The 18,334-nt window shown below is 41.8% G+C and overlaps 1 protein-coding gene across 1 annotated transcript; it reads right to left on the bottom strand.

Annotated features, from left to right (window-relative positions):
• Nucleotides 1-1,813: 1,813 nt before the first annotated feature.
• GDPD1 (glycerophosphodiester phosphodiesterase domain containing 1) lies at nucleotides 1,814-17,621 on the bottom strand. The gene is made up of 10 exons (XM_083875062.1): nucleotides 17,442-17,621; nucleotides 13,262-13,304; nucleotides 9,926-10,061; nucleotides 9,277-9,322; nucleotides 8,600-8,718; nucleotides 7,907-7,996; nucleotides 7,062-7,195; nucleotides 6,512-6,571; nucleotides 5,699-5,750; nucleotides 1,814-5,164 (listed from the first exon to the last, which is right to left on the bottom strand). Exons 1-10 carry the CDS (start codon nucleotides 17,575-17,577, stop codon nucleotides 5,042-5,044), a joined length of 939 nt encoding a protein of 312 aa, XP_083731188.1. The 5' UTR covers nucleotides 17,578-17,621; the 3' UTR covers nucleotides 1,814-5,041.
• Nucleotides 17,622-18,334: the final 713 nt, after the last annotated feature.

The raw sequence follows: 18,334 nt of genomic DNA on the forward strand, positions 1-18,334 counted from the left end.
TATCACCATAAAAAAGCACCAAAATTTCTTCTTTATGTTCTAACCCCTGTGATTTATAAAAACTGGAAGGTTTTTTTTAGGCATAAGAGTGTTTTATCAGCAGCATTTCACTCACTCCTTCAAAATAAAATGCTGTGTTGGGTTAAATGCTACTTATTAAAGCTTCAAGTCCCATTTTTCACATTTGGTCCTGGGTTATAGAGTTTGGTTGCTAAACTTTGCACCATGAAAACTTTTACTGGGCTGAGCTTTAGGAAAATGTATTAAGGAAAAAAAAAAAATCTGAATTTTGGCTCTACAATAATTACAACTTAGCTTTCAATTGAACAGCTAGACAGGATTTTTAACTTCACTATTTGCAAACATTAATTTCTTGGAGCCTGAGCAGCAACAGCCACTGTTTATTCCCTGCTCAGTGTCTGGTATCAGTTGAAACCTTAATTATCATTTAAACAAGAAAAGCCCATCACTGCCTGGGGGAAACTCTTGCCATGGCAATAGTGAGAGGGGAGAAAATAGCAGATCACCCACTGGGGTATTGCCTTAAACGTCTTGGGAATTAAGTGTGGGTTTAAACCTGATAAAAATCTCAGTTTCTTGGCATTCCTGAATTTTATTTGCAGTAGGTGTTAATGGCCTTGTTAATCAAGATACCTCCCCTGCTATTGCCTTTTTTCTCTACTTGTAAAATGGGACTATTTGAATTTTTTTTTTTTTTTGAGACGTGAGGAAACATACTTCAAGTGTTTATATCCTTAATAGGGTTTTGGTTTTTTTTCCCAATTTCAATATTTTTGACCCAACAAAAAACCAGCCAGCACCTCCCAGTGCTTCATCCTACCCAAAAAATCACCAACCCATGACTGTGCAGCTGTAAAACAACCTGATCCCTCATTTTCCTTTCCTGATTTTACAATAATCCCCTTTCCATAATTATTAATAATTCCATAATTCCAGTTTGATACAAACTCAGAATTTGGGATTGAAGGAGCATCTCATTTAACTCAGCTCTGCACTGCGGGTTGTCCATGTCCCCATCCCGCCGGGTGAGGATGAGGATGATGATGATGATGGTGATGGATCCCCAGGGAAATCCAGCAGGAATTCTCGGGCTCTGGCGGCCTCCCGCGGCAGCACAGAGCAAACACCGCAATAATTCCGATTTATTTCCTACCAAAATCCATCCCTTCTCTAAGGACACGGGGAATTTCAGCGGCAAATCGATGTAAAAAAACCAGCATATCCTGAAAATTCCTTAAAAATAATCAGCACCTCGAGGCTTCTTGCTTTGGATAAATAAATGGTGAAGTTGTTTTGAATATTTTGTTTGAGCTGCAGATTTATGCCACCTGAAATGATCACTTTGCATGTTAAAAGACTCTGTAATGCCCCCCAAGTCCCTTGTTCTGGTTTACCAAACATTTAGGATGTGTTTTAAGAAATTAAACAGCATCCAGAGCCATCTGGAGAATCCTCTCATCATGCTGGAAAAATCCTTTAGAAGTTATTAAATATTGTAACATACAAACCCCCACTTCACCTCTCTTACCTAAATATGAACCCTCAAGGCTTTAAAATTACGCTTGACCTTAAAACCTAATATTTAATGTAATTTAATGACAATCCAGTAGGAAAGCTGGAAATTTTCCCTCTAGGACTAGAGAATATGTTGTCCTGCTGATCATCAGAAAGGACAGAAAATTGTGCTCACAGAAAATTCCACTTGCAGCAAACTCAAAACCAATGACACTGTAAACACAAAATGACTCTCAGAGATTAGGTTTTTAGGGAAAGAAGTCACACCTAACAAGCATTCAGTTTTAGATCTTTTATGAGCAAAGATGTTTTAATGTGCCACATTTCAAAAAGCATCAAACCCTTCTTCACATGAAAAGAAAAAAATCACTGCATAGCTTTGGAGCTAGAGAGGTCCACGAGACTTTCTGCAAATTAAAAGTGCATGAAATACATGCAAAATCATCCTTCATACATAAAACAGTTTGCAACAGGGTTGAGAACACAGTGTTAAAACAAATATTTAAGAGTTAAAAGTACCTGAAAAGAATCTCTCCTCAGAGAGAAGAGAGATTAACTGAACATCCTCCTGGACAGTTGTGCAAGTTCTCAACAAAAGCTTTTCTGTACAAGTGGTTTAAAAAAAAAAAATAAAATAAATCACACAGTGAGTTCTGGAATATTCAAAACAAGGATTTGGATACAACAAATGTTTTACAGTTACCCCAATTCCATGTATTTTGTTACAAACAGTTATCATGGCCTCAGTAAGCCCTGTGCACTGGTGCTGGGATTGATCCATGGAACATCATCTGGCTCATCAGATCAAACCTGAGCTCTCCTGCTGAAGCCCAAACAGGTGAATGAATAAATCCAGCAGCTTTTTCCAGCACTGGACCCTTTCCTTCCCATTCAAATTTTGCATATTGAGCAGCAGATTTATCCAAGAGAGGTCAATGTATGAACAGCACAGTCAGAAGATCCATCAGATGTAAGGACACTGGTGGGTCTGACAAAAATGTGGTTGAAAAATGTGTTGAGGATTTTATAAGGCAGAAATTGCCACCTCTACCACCAGAGAGAGAATAAAAATATTAAAATTAAATATAAAACACTGTCATTTCAGTACCTGTGTTTTATCATCCAGTACAGAATAATGGAAAATTGTTTGTTTATTGAGTGTTGAGAGAAACCTAAGAAAAAGTAAGTCAGAGATCAAAACTGGTATTTTAAAATTTAGCTCTTCTTAACCTAAACAAAAAAAGTTTCATTATGTTTTGGTAGCATTCTCTAAAACCATAATTATATTTGCATTTTAATATTGGTGCATGTGTTAGAAATTCAATAGCAATAAAATGGAGTTTAAAAAAAAACCCCACATTGCATAAAAACTATCTGGAACTACAAACTGGTAATAAAACCAGATTAGGACAGAAGAGTGGCATTTTTTTAAAATTTACTGAGCTGCATGTGGAACATCTTCTATAACTATTCTGTGGCTTCTAAAAAACAGGCAGAACTGTGACTGGACTGATTATTAGCACTTATGTGACCAGACAGAACTGGTCTGAAAGGGAAACAGCTTAGTAGCTAATAAATAATTTCATCCTTTTCCCCTCCCCATGAACAGTTAGGAAGTTATATTTTCCTCTCTTCCATTCAATAAAGCAACAAGGCTGATTAAATTAGGAGGAAATTGAATCTGCAGTCATCTTCACCAGGCAGATATTCAAAAGGACAACATTAACTCATCTGCCCCCATCAGCACATGTTCACTTGAATCCTAAATGCAGCAGTTTTTTTCCATTTCACCCAGACATGTTCCTCAGAAAGGAACTGTGCTGCAGCAACAAACTCTCCCCGTGCAGATGGGTTTGGCATTCTCACAGCCTCCTGGACAGGCAGTGGAACAGCAAAGATGCTCCACATTTATAAATATGGCACAGCAGCCAGGGAAGGTGCAACAAGAACCCTCCCAAATCTGAGCTACCAAGGGAAAAAAAAAAAAAAAAAAAAAAAAGACTTAAAAATCATTTTTTAGCACAGTGGGTGCTCCTTGCAGTAAAAACACATCTGGCTACTGTGTTTATTATTAAGATCTATTATTTTCATATCAAGTCCCTTCAAGAAACAGACACTGCTGAACCCAAACTCTTGTTTAGAGAGAGCATCTGATGATTCAGTGACTGAGCTTTATACACTGGGTGTAATTAAGCCACAGTAATCCAAGCCCTGAACCCCCAGCCATGACATGAGCACACCAAGGCACACGGGCACTGCAGGCTCCAACCTGTCTGACACACAGGCAACTCCTCCTGCTCACAAGGACACTACAGCATGGGAAGTTTCTAGAAATACCTTCCTGCCTATCCCAAATCCATCACACCTGGGGTTTTCCTGGCTTTTTGCCACTTATTTCCATGTCGGTGCACATGAATTTGATGGATATTGAATGTATTTTTGTGGAGAGAAAAGAATGAAGTTTACACACATCCTAGATTGACACTTCCTCCCTTTATAAATACACATAAAAATCTGCTTTGGGTGAATTCATTTAATAGGAACATTTTTTTTTTCCTGACCAAACTTAAGTCTTCTTTGGTCCCTCACCCTAAAAAACAACTTCCTGTTCATCAAGAACCACAAATGTGCAAAAAGACTTTTAGGACGTTGTGAAAAGGCTATTTCAAAGTGAGTGTGATCTGTAACAAGTGCAATTTTCCATCCTGGAAATCCAGCTACTGCCAAGACAGGCAGGCCAGAGCCAGGGCCAAACCTGGACCCTGCAGTGGAACTTGGTGTCAAACCCAGATCCTGATTTAAATCCTGGGTTTAGACCTGGACCAACAAGCCACGGTGTTGCCACCACCCCAAAGAGGGTCTAAATCCAGTTCCAACTCAAGTTCAACATTCCTGTCAGTGAGAAAAACAGAATCAATCTATACTGAGTTAATTTTGGCTACAAAGTGACCACCTTCACTGAGTACACCTCACCTGTACCTGGCCAGCCACAGAATCTGCTTTGCTAGTTCTCCTGTGCCTGTTTTCCTTTTTTTTTTTTTTTTTTTTTCTCTAGAAGTTACCTGAAATCTAAAAGCAACACAAGAAATGCAAACAACACAGGCTACACTTTTCAGAAATTCTTCAGTTTCTGCTCACTAGAATATAACTGGAATAACTGACAATGTCTTGACAGCTGCTTAGGAACACTTGTGACAGGTAAGATAATGCTTATTATCTACAGGTACCTTATCAGGCAACTCTCTTCCTAATCATCACCATCTGTGAAGTGTGCTGTTGCTAAATGAGCTATTTACAAATGTAAACTATGTCGTTAAAGTTTTAAAATAAATAGACAACCTTTACATTAAGGGAGTGACTCGACAACAAGGTAACAGATCATCAGTTACATTTTTCCAACAGAAATGATCTGTGCATGCTGCCCCCAATTATTATTATTTTTTTTAATGAGGAAAATCCTTGGCTCACAATCTGTTTTGGAAGGACTTTCTCAAGTTTTCTTCCTTTATGCTGGGTAATTATGTAAGAACTCCTTCAGTTTGGTTGGATAGTCTGTCATCACTCCAGTAGCTCCAAGATCAAATGCTCTCTTGTATTCCTGTTCTTCATTCAGTACCCAAATATACACCTACGAAATGGGATACAACAACCAAGTTATTACAGGAAATACTGATCTATTTTTTTTTTTTTAATGTGACTTTTGACCTAAACTGTTTGAACTGAGAGAGATGTTGCTGCATATTTAAAGTGAGAAATGATTACACTGTGATGCTGGACTTCTCCCCCCTCACCTTCCAAAAGGGACATTTTTTAATGGTGACTCCAATTCCACTACCTGAGACTTCAGATCCTTCTAAAATTCAGTATTATTTTATGAAAGCTCCACATCAGACAACCAGTTTTGCAGATTTTATAGGCTTAAATTTGAAATGGGGAAAAAAACCCCTAAAATTCAAGAGATTTAAATGAAAAAGTCTTTTTTTTTTTCCCAAGTGTACCAATCTTTCTTTGCAACCAGAGCAAAATAGAACAGCAGCATCTTTTGCTCAGGAATTAAACAGGAACTCAGACACACAAAGAACTTGCTGGGAGGAACAAAAATCTCTTTGAAGGCTGTGTCTGTGTGGTTTGAATTCTCACTTTAAGCCTTGCCCCACTGTACCTGGATGCCCCGAGCTGTGAGGTGGTCAAACAGTGCCTTCCTCATCAGCAGCCTGGGAAAGGAGAGGGAGATTAATTAACACCTTCAAATATATATTGAATTTTCAGTGTCTGTTGATGACCTCTAGGGAAGGTCCCAACAGTGTGTAGAGTTTTCCCACAAGAGAAATCCAATTCTAGAAAACTTCCAGTTTGAGCTGATTCAAGTATCAAATCTGCTGGAGATCAAATCCAGCAGAGAAATCCTTCACCCTGCAGGTACCTTACATCATGTCTGATGAACCAACCCCTCTGCTTTCAGGAAATGTTTTCTCCTTCCCGCCAAAAGTCATAAAAATGTCCTGGAGAAATTAAACTAACAGATGTCAGAGCCAGGAGACACTGCAGTCACTGAAAACTTGTGACTAAATCCCCTGTGAAACACAGATATTCTTAAAATGCAAAGTGTTCCTTGTAAGGCAAACAGTGTCTCTCCTCTGACAACATTATGAAACACTCACATCCCTGAAATCTGCATCCTGCATCTAATTGCATGTTAATTAGCTGAGCACACTTAAGGACAGAAGCTTAACAGACACAATTGGAATAATTCCCACTGTTACTGCACCTTAGAAAGCTTCAGTGTGTGGAAAATAAGAGCATAAAGAACACCTACATAAGATTTGAATCTGATTTATCCTGCACTGACAAAAAGCTGGAAGAAACTGCAAATATATAATGCATAGATATAGCAATAGCTAATCTTGGTTGCTTGAGTCAAGTGTTAATATAAAGGCAAAATATAAATAAAAATTTAATCAGATGAAAATCTTACGTGTCAGCCAGCCAGATAATAAATCTCTGGCTTCTTGACATCTTCTCTGGTTCTTTCAGCCTGTTGAGGAAGAGGAAACCAAAAATTACCAGAGCACAGATCAAAATCTTAGTTGAGATGTTCCTGCAAAAGGAACATAAAGAATTAATCTTGCTCAAATTAGAGCAGCAATTTCACTGCTCAAGACAGTGACTTAGAATTGGGTTACACAAGAGAAATGAGCTACATTTAAGAGAAGCAGCAGAGATGAGGATTCTGCAGCATTTTGAGTGAAGAATGAGAAAGATTGAGCAATCTCATATCCACCCTATTGCTGACTTGTCTCTTGGCCCTATCAGGCAAATTTGTTCTCAAGAAAAGAGGAGAAAAGAGCAAGAATGAGTTGTAAGCACAGAACTGCTGTGTATTACTGTGCACTGAATTCTCCCAGGAATATCCAAAAGTGCCTAAAACCAACAGAAAAACAAGCTCAGCCCAAAAAAAGCAGCACTCAGGGAGACATCAGGGTTCACCTGCTTTACACTGGTGCCACTGCTGGGCTGGAACTCACTTGAGGATGATGGAAGGCATGGGAATCTCAAAGAATTCCTCCTTGAAGGGAATGAAGGGCAGCAGACCCGTGTAGAACAGGCCAAGGAGCAGGAGGACACGCTGGGCACAGAAGATGGTGGCAATGTCAGAGTTCTGCAGGAACCAGGAAAGAGATTCTCAGTTATCTTGGTAGACTTTGACTCTGCTGCAATTAAAATTACTCATCAATGCATGTCTACAGTCACAGCTAAGATGAAGCTGCCTTATATGAATAAGTCTAACTGCTGTTCAGGTAGGAAATGGGGTGTTTGTCCTGCACAGATAAATTGAAATAATCAACTAGACTGAACTATCAACAAGATGGATTTCACTCAGGAGCGCAGCTCCCTTGGACTAAGCTCAATTTTAATTTAATTCTAAATTGTAAAAGTCCTCGGCACAAAAAGGAGGAGAATTATAGCTGTAAAATAACAACTTTATGCTGATGCAACTGTGTCCACATCCATTATTTTCATGCAAAGAAACAGACAATCAGCAATCCTTGGAAAAATTGCTTTTTATCAGATGAATGATGTGCAAAACAGGCTCTAAGAACTCCTGGCATAAAATTGCAGTGCCCTAAAATTTCATAAAACAAGAATAAAACGTGACTAAGCTTAATTCCTCAAGTATTTTATGGCAGGGTAGAGGGGTGTTAACTGTGCTTGTCTCCTTTTAGCAGTACAGCAGGCAGAACACAATCTGAGCACAGAATTCCTCACCACAAGTAGAAAAGCCTGGCTTGGTTAAATCTTGAATTTATGCTTTTCTGTAGGTTCTGTTTTCACACACACAGTAACAAAGCTCAGCTGGACTCAGCCTTACCTCCTTGAAGCACTTGGATACAATCTCATAATTGACATTCCCCCACACGGTCAGATGCTCTCTCTTGTACTGACTCACCAGCTCTGAGACCTGCAGCACAGAGAGCACAACTCTCACACAGAGTCACTGCAAATGAGGTGCAGCATTATTTAACTCAAACTCTGCTTGCTTTGGAAATCATGACAGGAAGGAGTTCTTTATTCTTTACTCTTTCCCAACTTCTCTTTTAGGTGGTTGTGATGCTCTGATGGGAAATAAAGCAGTGTTCAGCACAACCTACAAATATCCCTAAAGAATTCAAGAAACCTAAACGACAAAACAGTATTTGCTGGAAAGATTTCCCTCTGTGTTGAAAACATCTACACAGTAACATCATGGTTTTTTGCTGCTTTGGAGAGTCCCTAAGAAGACCCTTCCCCATGAGGTACAAACCAAACATGTCCCCAGCAGTGCTGCAGCAGTTTCTCATCCAGATGAAGGGTCCTAAAGAGCTTTTACAGAATATCTTGCACAAGATCCCTTCTCTGTCTCCTGCATTACCTCACACAGGGAGCAGGACCTGACATGTGAAGGGTGATGCAGTCCAAGAACACAAATCTTGGTTTCTCAGACTGCCACAACTCCAAAAAACTTCTGGAATATCAGGATCACTCTCCTGTGCCTTCACTCTCAGTTCAGCAGATTCTCAGGTACCTTTCTGATCAGCACGTTGTTGTTCATCTTGATGTCAATGTTGACAGGAGTTTCTGGAAATGCCTCAAACACCTCCTGCAGGAGTGGGATCCGATTGTCTGTCCCCTCACACTGACATTCTGGGGAAACAAGGCACTTGTCACTGCTGTGGCCACTTTTAACAAACCACAGATAAAAACAGAAATGTCAGAGTACTTGTTACCTTAAAACTTTATTTAAAGTATAAAGCTTCAAGGATAATCACGTTTTTAAGCAAAAAAAAATGACATAATTCAGCTGTAATTAACTATGACAAGCTCATTTCCATAATGAAAATGCCCTGAGCGTGTTGCACATTCAGGTTTTAACTTCATGAAATTCACTCATTATTTAGCAACAGTAGGAGTGCAGGCAATGTTAAAATCCTGAAATAGCAAACACAGGCTCAGTTACCACACACCAAATGCAACGAGATTAATATGAAAAAGACCAAATGAGAACAAAATTTCCTTCTGAACTCCAAGTCATACCTACAGTAACTACTGAACTGGTTTCTACAGGATTAAATTTTTCTTTTGAAACTTCTTTTATCATGATATTGAGAGAAGCAAATGCACTTTTCTACTCCCCTTTGCCAAAGCAGGAATCTGCCAGTCTACAAAATGGAAAATTGAAACAGCAAGAGACAAACATCTCACCTTTCTGAAAGGTGACATCCAACTTGCAGAGATAGGGTGGAAGTTCCTTAAAAATAAAGAGGAATGGGACATCAATTCAAATGCAGGGATGTAACCATGACCCTCCTCCAAAAAGACCAAAAAAAAAAAAAAAATCATAATTCATAAGCCACTTCTCTTTCAAAATCGGATTTAGTACCACCACTTTCAGTATTAATTGAACTATTTGGCATTCTTAGATTTGTGTCACCTGTAGTTGAATAAGGCAAAACATTCCCAGATGTCTGAGAATTCTGAAAATTCTGAAATGTCCAGGCAAGAGGGATTCACCTCCCAGATTTCCCATTAATAAACTGGTCACACCAGGAAGAGCTTTTGTCACTCTGCCATCAATCAGTGTGACAAAACCTCCCAGCTCCAGAGCCATTCACCCAACCTGATACTGGAGGAGTAAATCACCCTCTGGAATGTGCCAGGTGTGACCTTCTGACTGCACAGGCAGTTCAGTGAGGGTGGTTTCGTTTAGGGCTGTTTTTTTTTTGTTTAGGTTTTTTATTGAGATTAATCCTCCTCTTTGGTTTTGGGCACCAGGCGCACACAGAGCCCCCTGCCCACCCCACAAATTCATTTTTCAACATCTCCCCCAGCTCATTTTTTCTCCTCAACTCACCGAGTATTTGAGGTCAGATATGTTGACATCAACTCCTGTTGATCTCTTCAGGTTCTCATCGTGGGACACGACCACTTGCTCATCTTTTGTCAGGTGACAATCCAGCTCCAACATGTCTGTCCCCAAATTGACGGCGCTGCGAGGAAAAGCCGCCTTGAACCACCCCAGTGTTTTGTGCAGCTCCAAACCCAACAATCCCACAAACCAACCCCACTGGAAAGGCTTTGGGAGCTTTAATGGTGCAAGGAATCCTCTCACAGGAGTAAACAGGAATCCTCACAGTCTCTGCTGCAGTGATGTAAGAATAAATGACATCTCTTGAGGCAGAGATGGGATTTTTGGCTCTGTCTCCCATAGGAATTAGGAAGCTCTCCTGTGGATTGCAGCCTGGCCACCCCAGGATTGGGAAACCTGCTCCTAAAGGATTGGTTCAGGATTTGGAGTGAGGTGTTTATGAGCAGCAGCACATCTGCCCACTGGAGGAAGTGAGGTTTTGAAAAAAAAGAAATTGAATTTGTGGTTAGAAACAACAAACGACAGGGGTGTGAAAGCTGAATCAGGAAGGGATGGATCAGGAAATTAGCAGTGGGACTTTCAGGCTTTTTGGCTGTTTTATTGGGTAGCAAAACAACCTTAAACTATTGTTTTAATTTAAATTTAAAAGAAAATAAAACACTAAACATCCAGTCATGTTTTTCAAAGCAAAACACCTATTCCTGTTCCAACCCACTGCTTTGAAAAGCTCTAATCCAATCCCAAATCCACTCCACAGTAGTTTGGTTCACAGGAGGAGTAAGGAAAGCAGAAAGCAATAATTATATTGAAGAAAAGCAAGTACAAGAAACCTCACGCCAGAACAACAAAAAAGAGCTTTACTGCAATGAGCAGGGAATTGCTCATTTAACTAGAAAAGAGGTGTCATTCCAGCAGACAGATAAAAGTCTGAACTCTTCCTTCAAAACCTTTTAATCCACCTCTGAGCAAACCTACACCACCTGTGAGCTGTGCCTACCTGAGACCCAAAGCTCTATAAATTCATTAACAGCCTTTTCCTTATGGGTTTTATTGGCTGCTGAACACAGCCCATGAACATCCACAAATGTAGCAACAAACAAAAAAAATCAGAACATACTCCCCAAAGTGTTTAACACAATTTCTAGTCCAGCTGGGATAATGATCAAGGAGGGCTGTCAAATTAAAGCCAATTTGTGAACTGTTTGCCAGTGCTGCTAATTAAGAATTAAGAGAGGAACAAAATCCTGTTACATATGGAAGAATCACAGCCTGTACTGGGTGATTTTTTTTCTCTCCTCCTGAGGGAAAGCAAACTCCAAATCTACTGCAGGAGATTTGCCAAATGTGTAGATGTTCCCATGTTTTATCATTTTTCACCAGCAGATTTTATTAGCAATATTTCTTGCCTAAGAAAGTCAGGGCTGATGCTGCATGGAGAGGGGAGAACAACAACTTTCCTTGTTAACAAATTTGAGGCTTTGCCAGGCCCTTACCAGCAGCTCACTGCTAAATAAGCTTCCTCAAGTGCTGAGCTTTCCCAGCTGGAAATCAGTTTGTTCTGTCAAACTCACACTGCTCCAGAGAAGGCTCCAGATTCAGAACATCATTGTGGATTCAGATCCAACTGCTCCAGAACTCAAGCTGTGAGGTAGGCTCGCATTTGTAAATTAGGGTGAAAGTGCTCTTGCTTAAAATGTGTTATTTTATAATCTAAAACCACCACAGAAGCATTTAAATATGGTAGAGAAAGATTATAGCCCCCCCAACTATTATGCATTTTACCTAATAAAACAAAATGAAAAAATATTGGTTTTGGTACAAAAAGCTTATCATTTCCTTCCAGAATATTTGTAAATTAAGCAGTATAGAAACTGAAATTGTCAATAAAGGCCTCCTACCCCCACTCTCTTCTGGATTCAGCTACAGCAACAGCCAAATGTTCCTGCTTGTGCAAACCTGCAGGAGCAGTTCCTGCAGACACACCCTGCTTGGCTTCACACAGGATCTGATGGGTCATAAATTGATCAGCTCCCATCAGCTGTTTGAGCCAATCCTGACCTTCTTTCACCATCCAGATCACTGATTTTCTTCCCCATTCCTTTTGCTACTTCCCTTGTCAAGATGGGAATGTGACAAATGGGACAGATAAAGCCTTTATCCCTTCCCAAAAGGAGCCAGAGGAATTTCCATTCCTATCAGGAGGTAATTGCTCTGCTTCCTGCAGAGATACCCTGGCTCTCTTTACTCAGATGAATTTTGCCATTGGCAGCTGTGGTGGGTTCAAAAACTGGACCTCAGTGCATTTGTTCCACCACAACTCTAAAATAATTAAAATGGGCAGAAGAGAGTCAGAAAAACCTCATCACAAAATTTATTACCCCCAGCACAGTCCTTGCTCTAAGTACTACTGCTTATTTCTGGGAATAAAATAAAAATAGATTATGGAGTAACTTCCATTGCAAGAGCCCTCCATGTACAGAATGAGTGTGATATGAAATTAAAATTAAGAAAATGGTTAAAAAAAAGAGAAAGAAGCTCTTTCAGAAAGTCTGGTAGCAGACTTGAAAAAAAGGCAGGCCAGCAGGGAAAAAAAAAAAAAGAAAAACAAACACAAAAAGCCACACAAAACTATGCTGAGCTTCCATGGAGATAGAAAATAGTGCAGTACTTTCTTTTATTTGGTTGGGAAAGCTGGCACCCCTGAGGCTGCAGGGAAACAGCAAACTGATGAGGCTCCTTAGCACAAAGCAAATCAGAAAAACCCCAAACAAAACCAAGAGGAGCCCACATAACGTGGTCCCTTCTCAGCAGCAGTTGGAGTTGTAGATATGCTTCTTCTTTAAATACCTTTGAGAATCTTGTTAAAATTCACTACTTAAATGCTGGAGGCTTAAAAGGTTTTTTTTGGTCCCAACCCCATTTTAAACCCCTGAGTAAGAAGCTTTCATATATTGTGTTACTGCAAGAAAAAAAAAAGAAATAAACAGCAGCATTTTCTGCTTAATAATGATAAATAAATTAATAGAAGTAATCAGCATTAAGCACAGTATTGTTTGCTGTTTTACTGGCTGGCACAGCTGGGGCCTCAGGGTTTGTTTCCATTTGTTAACTGTGCACAGATCACAATTTGTGGTATTCCCAACTCCTTCTGGTGAAACTGGAGTGGATGTTTGGCAACGCAGTGATCCAGAGCAGAGCTGACTTTCAGAACTAGGACACTGCAACCCCAAAGAACTGATGCACTCCCACCTCCCTGGATTGCTTCACTCTCTGAAGACACTGAAACACCTAATTTGGGTACTCTCATCCTGTGGTACTCACTGGTGAAAGGCTGCCATTGTGTTCTCCAGGTTCTCTCCAGCACCTACAGAAATAACAAAAAATAAAACTTACACAAAATCCTTGTCTTCCCCTCAATCCCACTGAAAATATAATAAAAAACAGGTTTGGAAGTATACATGTTTTGAGAAATGAGGATGAAGCTCAAGGCAGAAATCTCTGTTGCCACCAACCAACTGGAGAGGCATAACCTTCTCCAGGTAAAATGATTTTAAAAAAAGAACTTACATTGGATTTGTGTAACACTTTGAATACTCAAACCAAAGTTTTTATTTTACCAGAGGTATTTAGCTAGGACAATAACCCCCACAGGGACAGTACATGCAAAAATCTATTTGAGAGTTGGTGGGAAGAGTAACAAGAGGAAAAAAAAAAACCAAAAAGCTATGAATTAAAGCACCTAAAACATTCTAAAACTGACACTCCCTAAATGTATAACCCAGCTGATGCTCAAATAGGTGCCAACCTCTTTTTTTTTTCAGTGCAAGGATCTTCCCCAAACAGCTTAGATCTGTCAATAAAGGTTTGTGCTGCTGGAGAAGGGAAGTCTCATGCACAAGGAATGAAACACACATCAATTTCAGTTAAGTGCTGAAAGGAGAAGCAAATTTCATTTTCTCTCAGGCAGGACTAAATTCTGCAACTCCTAAGCCAGCGTTGTCTGCATAAAAATCTTTGAAAATCAGCCTGATTAGAGACTGGAAAAGGTTGTACCTTCTCCCCACCTGAGAAAATAGGCAATATTATATGAAAAACACAACCACCTCAGGAAGATACACGTGCTGATGAAGATATCTATGCAAATTTTTATTGCTGACAGTAATGACTGACAGACTTTGTAAACAGCAATTATAAGAGCTCCAATTAAGGCCTTGCCTATTAACAAGACCTCACCAGGACATACTTACCTAAACCTGTGTTCAGTTACTTAATTAAAGCAATGCACAAGCACCAATTTCAAACTGTTGTTCTCAGGTAGGTTTACAAAATGGAAGACTTGAGTTAGAGCCATGATGACAAAAATCTGCAGGGTTTTAATGTAAAATAATCTGGTGAGTCCACAGCAGCTTCTGTGATCAGACATTCACCGATATTTTATGGGATTTCATTGCAGAATTGAGAGTGGCTAAAGTGAATCAAGGGAAAAAGGAAAACACAAGAACCTTGTGGTATCCATCTGGTGATTGCCTAACAAATGTAGGGAAAGCCTGGACGATCAGTTACAAATTAACTGCAATAACAATCCAGGTTTTTAGATAACTTATCAGCTGTGGCAATCCAGCCCAGACATCCTCAACAGTGAGGGAAGGGCAAAAACACCTGACTCAAGTCTTTAATTTGTCAACAAAGCAAGACTATCATAACATTCCTGGCAGAAAGTTCCAAAAATAAAACTTGTAAGTGGCTGATCTAACAAATCACATGGCAGGGAGGTGGTCAAGGGCCAGGGATGGTGAGTCAAGTGCCTCACTTGCAGCGTTTTGGGGGAAATGAGGAACAAAGTTGAGAGATCGGCTGAAAGAGGAATCCTAAATCAGCAACCACAGGCAGAAAAGGGAACTACACGAGTTGTTTGATCCAAGTAATTTTCTCCCCTGGAAAGTGAGAGGGCTGAGCTGACCAAAAAGCTTCTGACACTTCCCCAAACACACCTCCAGCTCCGTGGGCTCGTGTGCTGCTGCATTCCCCATGAGGAACTGACTTTTCCCAGCTAAAATGACACATCCAGACATTACCAGGGCACGTTCCCACCCTGCAAAAGCACCACCACAGCCAGGAGGGAGATAACACCAAGCACTGGCTCAAGGAGATGACCCTCAGAAGATTTTGGGGCCAGCAGGTCAAAGGGGGTGATTGTTGCCCTCTGCTCAGCACTGGTGAAGCACCAGGTCTAGTTCTGGGCTCCAAAGCACACAACTGACATGGATCTACTGGAATAAGCCCAAGGAAGGGCTGTGAGAATTAAAGGATGAGAGATTCTTGTGTACAATGAGAGACTGAGGGTGCTGGAATTGTTTGTCTGGAGAACAGAGGCTGGGGATGATCTTACATGTGTAAATAGCAAGAGGAATGGGAACAAATTTAAATAGAGGGAATTCAGTTTATAAATGTAAGAAAACACTCCTTTTTACTGCCAAGAGTGATCAAACTTTGGAACAAGGCTTCCTGCAGAGCTTGTGGAGACTCCATCCCTGGATGTATTCAAAACCTAACTGGACCAGGTCTTGTTAACCTGCTCTGGTCAGATGAGATCTCCAGAATTCTCTTCCAATGTGAATTATTCTGTATAAAAATCATCATGCTACTCTCTCTCAGAGACCCTGCAATCCAGGGCTGCTGGCATCAACAGAGAATATCAACACTCAATAACTGCTCTCAGAAACGACCAAATTAAATAATACAGAAGTGAAGAAATAATTCAGGGATGATTCTACAAAATGAGGTGAGGAGAAAACTCTTCAAGGAGAAAGCAAGCGAAATCAGACTTTAAAAAAAATTACAAGGTTTCATCTCAGAGAGGAAAAAGCCAAAACGAGTTAAGTGTTACCTTGATCTCCCAAGTTAATTGGAGTAATGCAATAGGAAACCTGACACTGAGTCTAAAGCTACAGCATGACTAAAGAGGAGAACTCCAGTCCCTCGGGAATTTATGTTACAGGGTAAACACCGAGGAGACTAAAGCACCTTCAGCCTCAGAGGAGCAAAAAAAAAAAGCTGCTGCAAGGTCCAGGGCTGCCCTCCTGCCTCAGGTGGATTTCACAGGAACAATTGACAGGCCGTGCACTTTGAATGCCTGAGGAATAATCCTCCCTCTAAGCCGGGCTTTCCTGCTGTTCCGACAGAGCTTAGAGCTGTGTACCTTAACTAAAGTCCTGCAAAGAGTGAGCACAGGAGATTAAGGGGATCATACCAAGTCCCAACAAAGTCGCCTGCAAGTTTTTTAACAGCTTACAAATTAAAAAAAAAAAAAAAAAAAAAAAAAAAAAAAAAAAAAAAAACCACAAACCAGGAAACCCTTAAAATTAAGAACCTTTTCTTTTGCTGAAGGAAAAATATAAATACCAAGAAATGGATGATAGAGATGCTCCACACCAAAAGGTACATTTTATGTTATACTTAAAGCTACAAAGAAATTTAAATTGTTAAATAAACTAAATGAAAGCTTAGTTTAAAATAAAATAGGAATAAAATCAGTAAGAGATCAGCTCCAGGTTTCGTATTTTGATAACTCAAGAAAGCAGCATTCGTTAAGGACTACTGGCTAAAACTGTGACCAACCCCTGCATAAACTGGGGTTTAAAATTAAATAAAATTAGTATTATGGCATTGAAAACTGCTGAAACTCAGCACCAGACATCTCTCACACTGAATACTGAAAAATATTTACTAACAAACTATCCATTTTCAAAAAATCAAGTGAGGCAGCAGAAAAAAAAGCACAGAACTGATCTCTACAGAACAGGAGGGCACACCTTGCTACATCTTTTTTTGTCTCTCACAGTGCTTTGGAATAGGTACAAGAAACTTAAAAAACCTCTTTTAGCTGTTTTAGACAGAATCAATGACTCAAGAATCAAGACTCTGACTCTTAAATAGGATTGGTTTTACCAGGGCATGGGGCCATCCACTGTCTGCCTGCAACACTGAGGGGAGCAAGAACAGAGTCACAGCAAATTCTGTTCCCCCTGAAAGCAGAAAGCAAAGCAAACAGAGGCAAGAAAACTGATCTCTTGTACTGATCTAAGCAACAACCAGACGCCCCTCTGGTTGAGGAGAGAAATACCAGGATACAGAATCATTAGAAGAAAAATACAGATATGATTGAGAGGAAAAACATCACGCCTCACGCCGACAAATAATAATAAAAAAGCTGATTTTCGGCCGGCGCGGCAGGACTTGGGAGATTAATCCCGAACCGAGGCAGTGGTCAGCAGGTGGCACCTAAAATTAGGCTGCGGGAGGAAGGTTTAAAGGGAGCCCTCGGCAAGGCGCGGACACCGCGGAGCCCCTCACGGCCCGGGGGGACAGAGCAGGGCCCGGGGGCCCTGAGGGAGCATCGCCCGGGGGAGCCCTCAGCGCCGAGGAGCGTCCCTCAGGAACATCCGAGAGCAAAAAGGGCTCCCTCATCCCCTCCCCTCCATCCCCTCACCCCCTCACTCACCGCCGCGGTGCGAGATGTGCCGGCAGCGAAAGCGCTGCCGTTTGGGCCGGTGGAGGAGACCGGGGCACTTGAGGAGCAGCGCGGAGGTGAGGACGTATCCCCCCAGCGTGGAGAGCACGTAGAGCGTGGCCGACATCCTGCGGCTGTCAGCGGGCTGCCCCAGCCCTGTGCTGCCCGCGGTCCCTGTGCCTGTATCCAGCCCGCAGCCGCTCGGGGCGAGGCGGAGCCGCTGCGGGACGCGGAGCCTCCGGAGGCGGCGGCGGCTCCGGGGGAGCGGAGGAGCCTCTGCGCCCGCGCAGCCGCCCCGGCGCCGGGAGGAGCGCAGCGCGCATGCGCGCCGGCCCCGCGCCCTGCCCTGCCCTTCCCGCCTGCCCGTGAGGGGCTGCCCGGGGCTCAGCCGCTGCTTCACAATCGCTGTGGGGACAATTCACAATTAATTCCCCACCGTGCACCCCTGTTTTTTTGCTGGCAGGTGGAGGGATGTGTTTTTCAAATCCCCGCCTCACGGGCGGGGTTGTTGTAGGCGCGCCGGCCCCGCGCCCTGCCCTGCCCTTCCCGCCCGCCCGTGAGGGGCTCCCCGCGGCTCAGCCGCTGTTTCACGATCGCTGTGGGGACAATTCACAATTATTTCCCCACAGCGCACAGTCCCGGCTGGCAGGTGGAGGGCTGTGTTTTCCACATTCCCGCCTCACGGGCAGGGTTGTCGTGATCGCAGGAGCGGTAGCCCCTCGCCCTTCCCGCCGCCCGTGGGGGGCTGCCCGCAGCTCAGCAGCTGCTTCACAATCGCTGTGGGGATAATTCACAATTATTCCCCACAGCGCTGTCCCGGCTCTTTGCTGGCAGGTGGAGGGATGTGATTTCCAAATCCCCGCCTCACGGGCGGGGTTGCGGCG

Source organism: Zosterops lateralis (genome assembly GCF_965231275.1).
Source record: "Zosterops lateralis genome assembly, chromosome: 19".
Classification (NCBI taxonomy): domain Eukaryota; kingdom Metazoa; phylum Chordata; class Aves; order Passeriformes; family Zosteropidae; genus Zosterops; species Zosterops lateralis.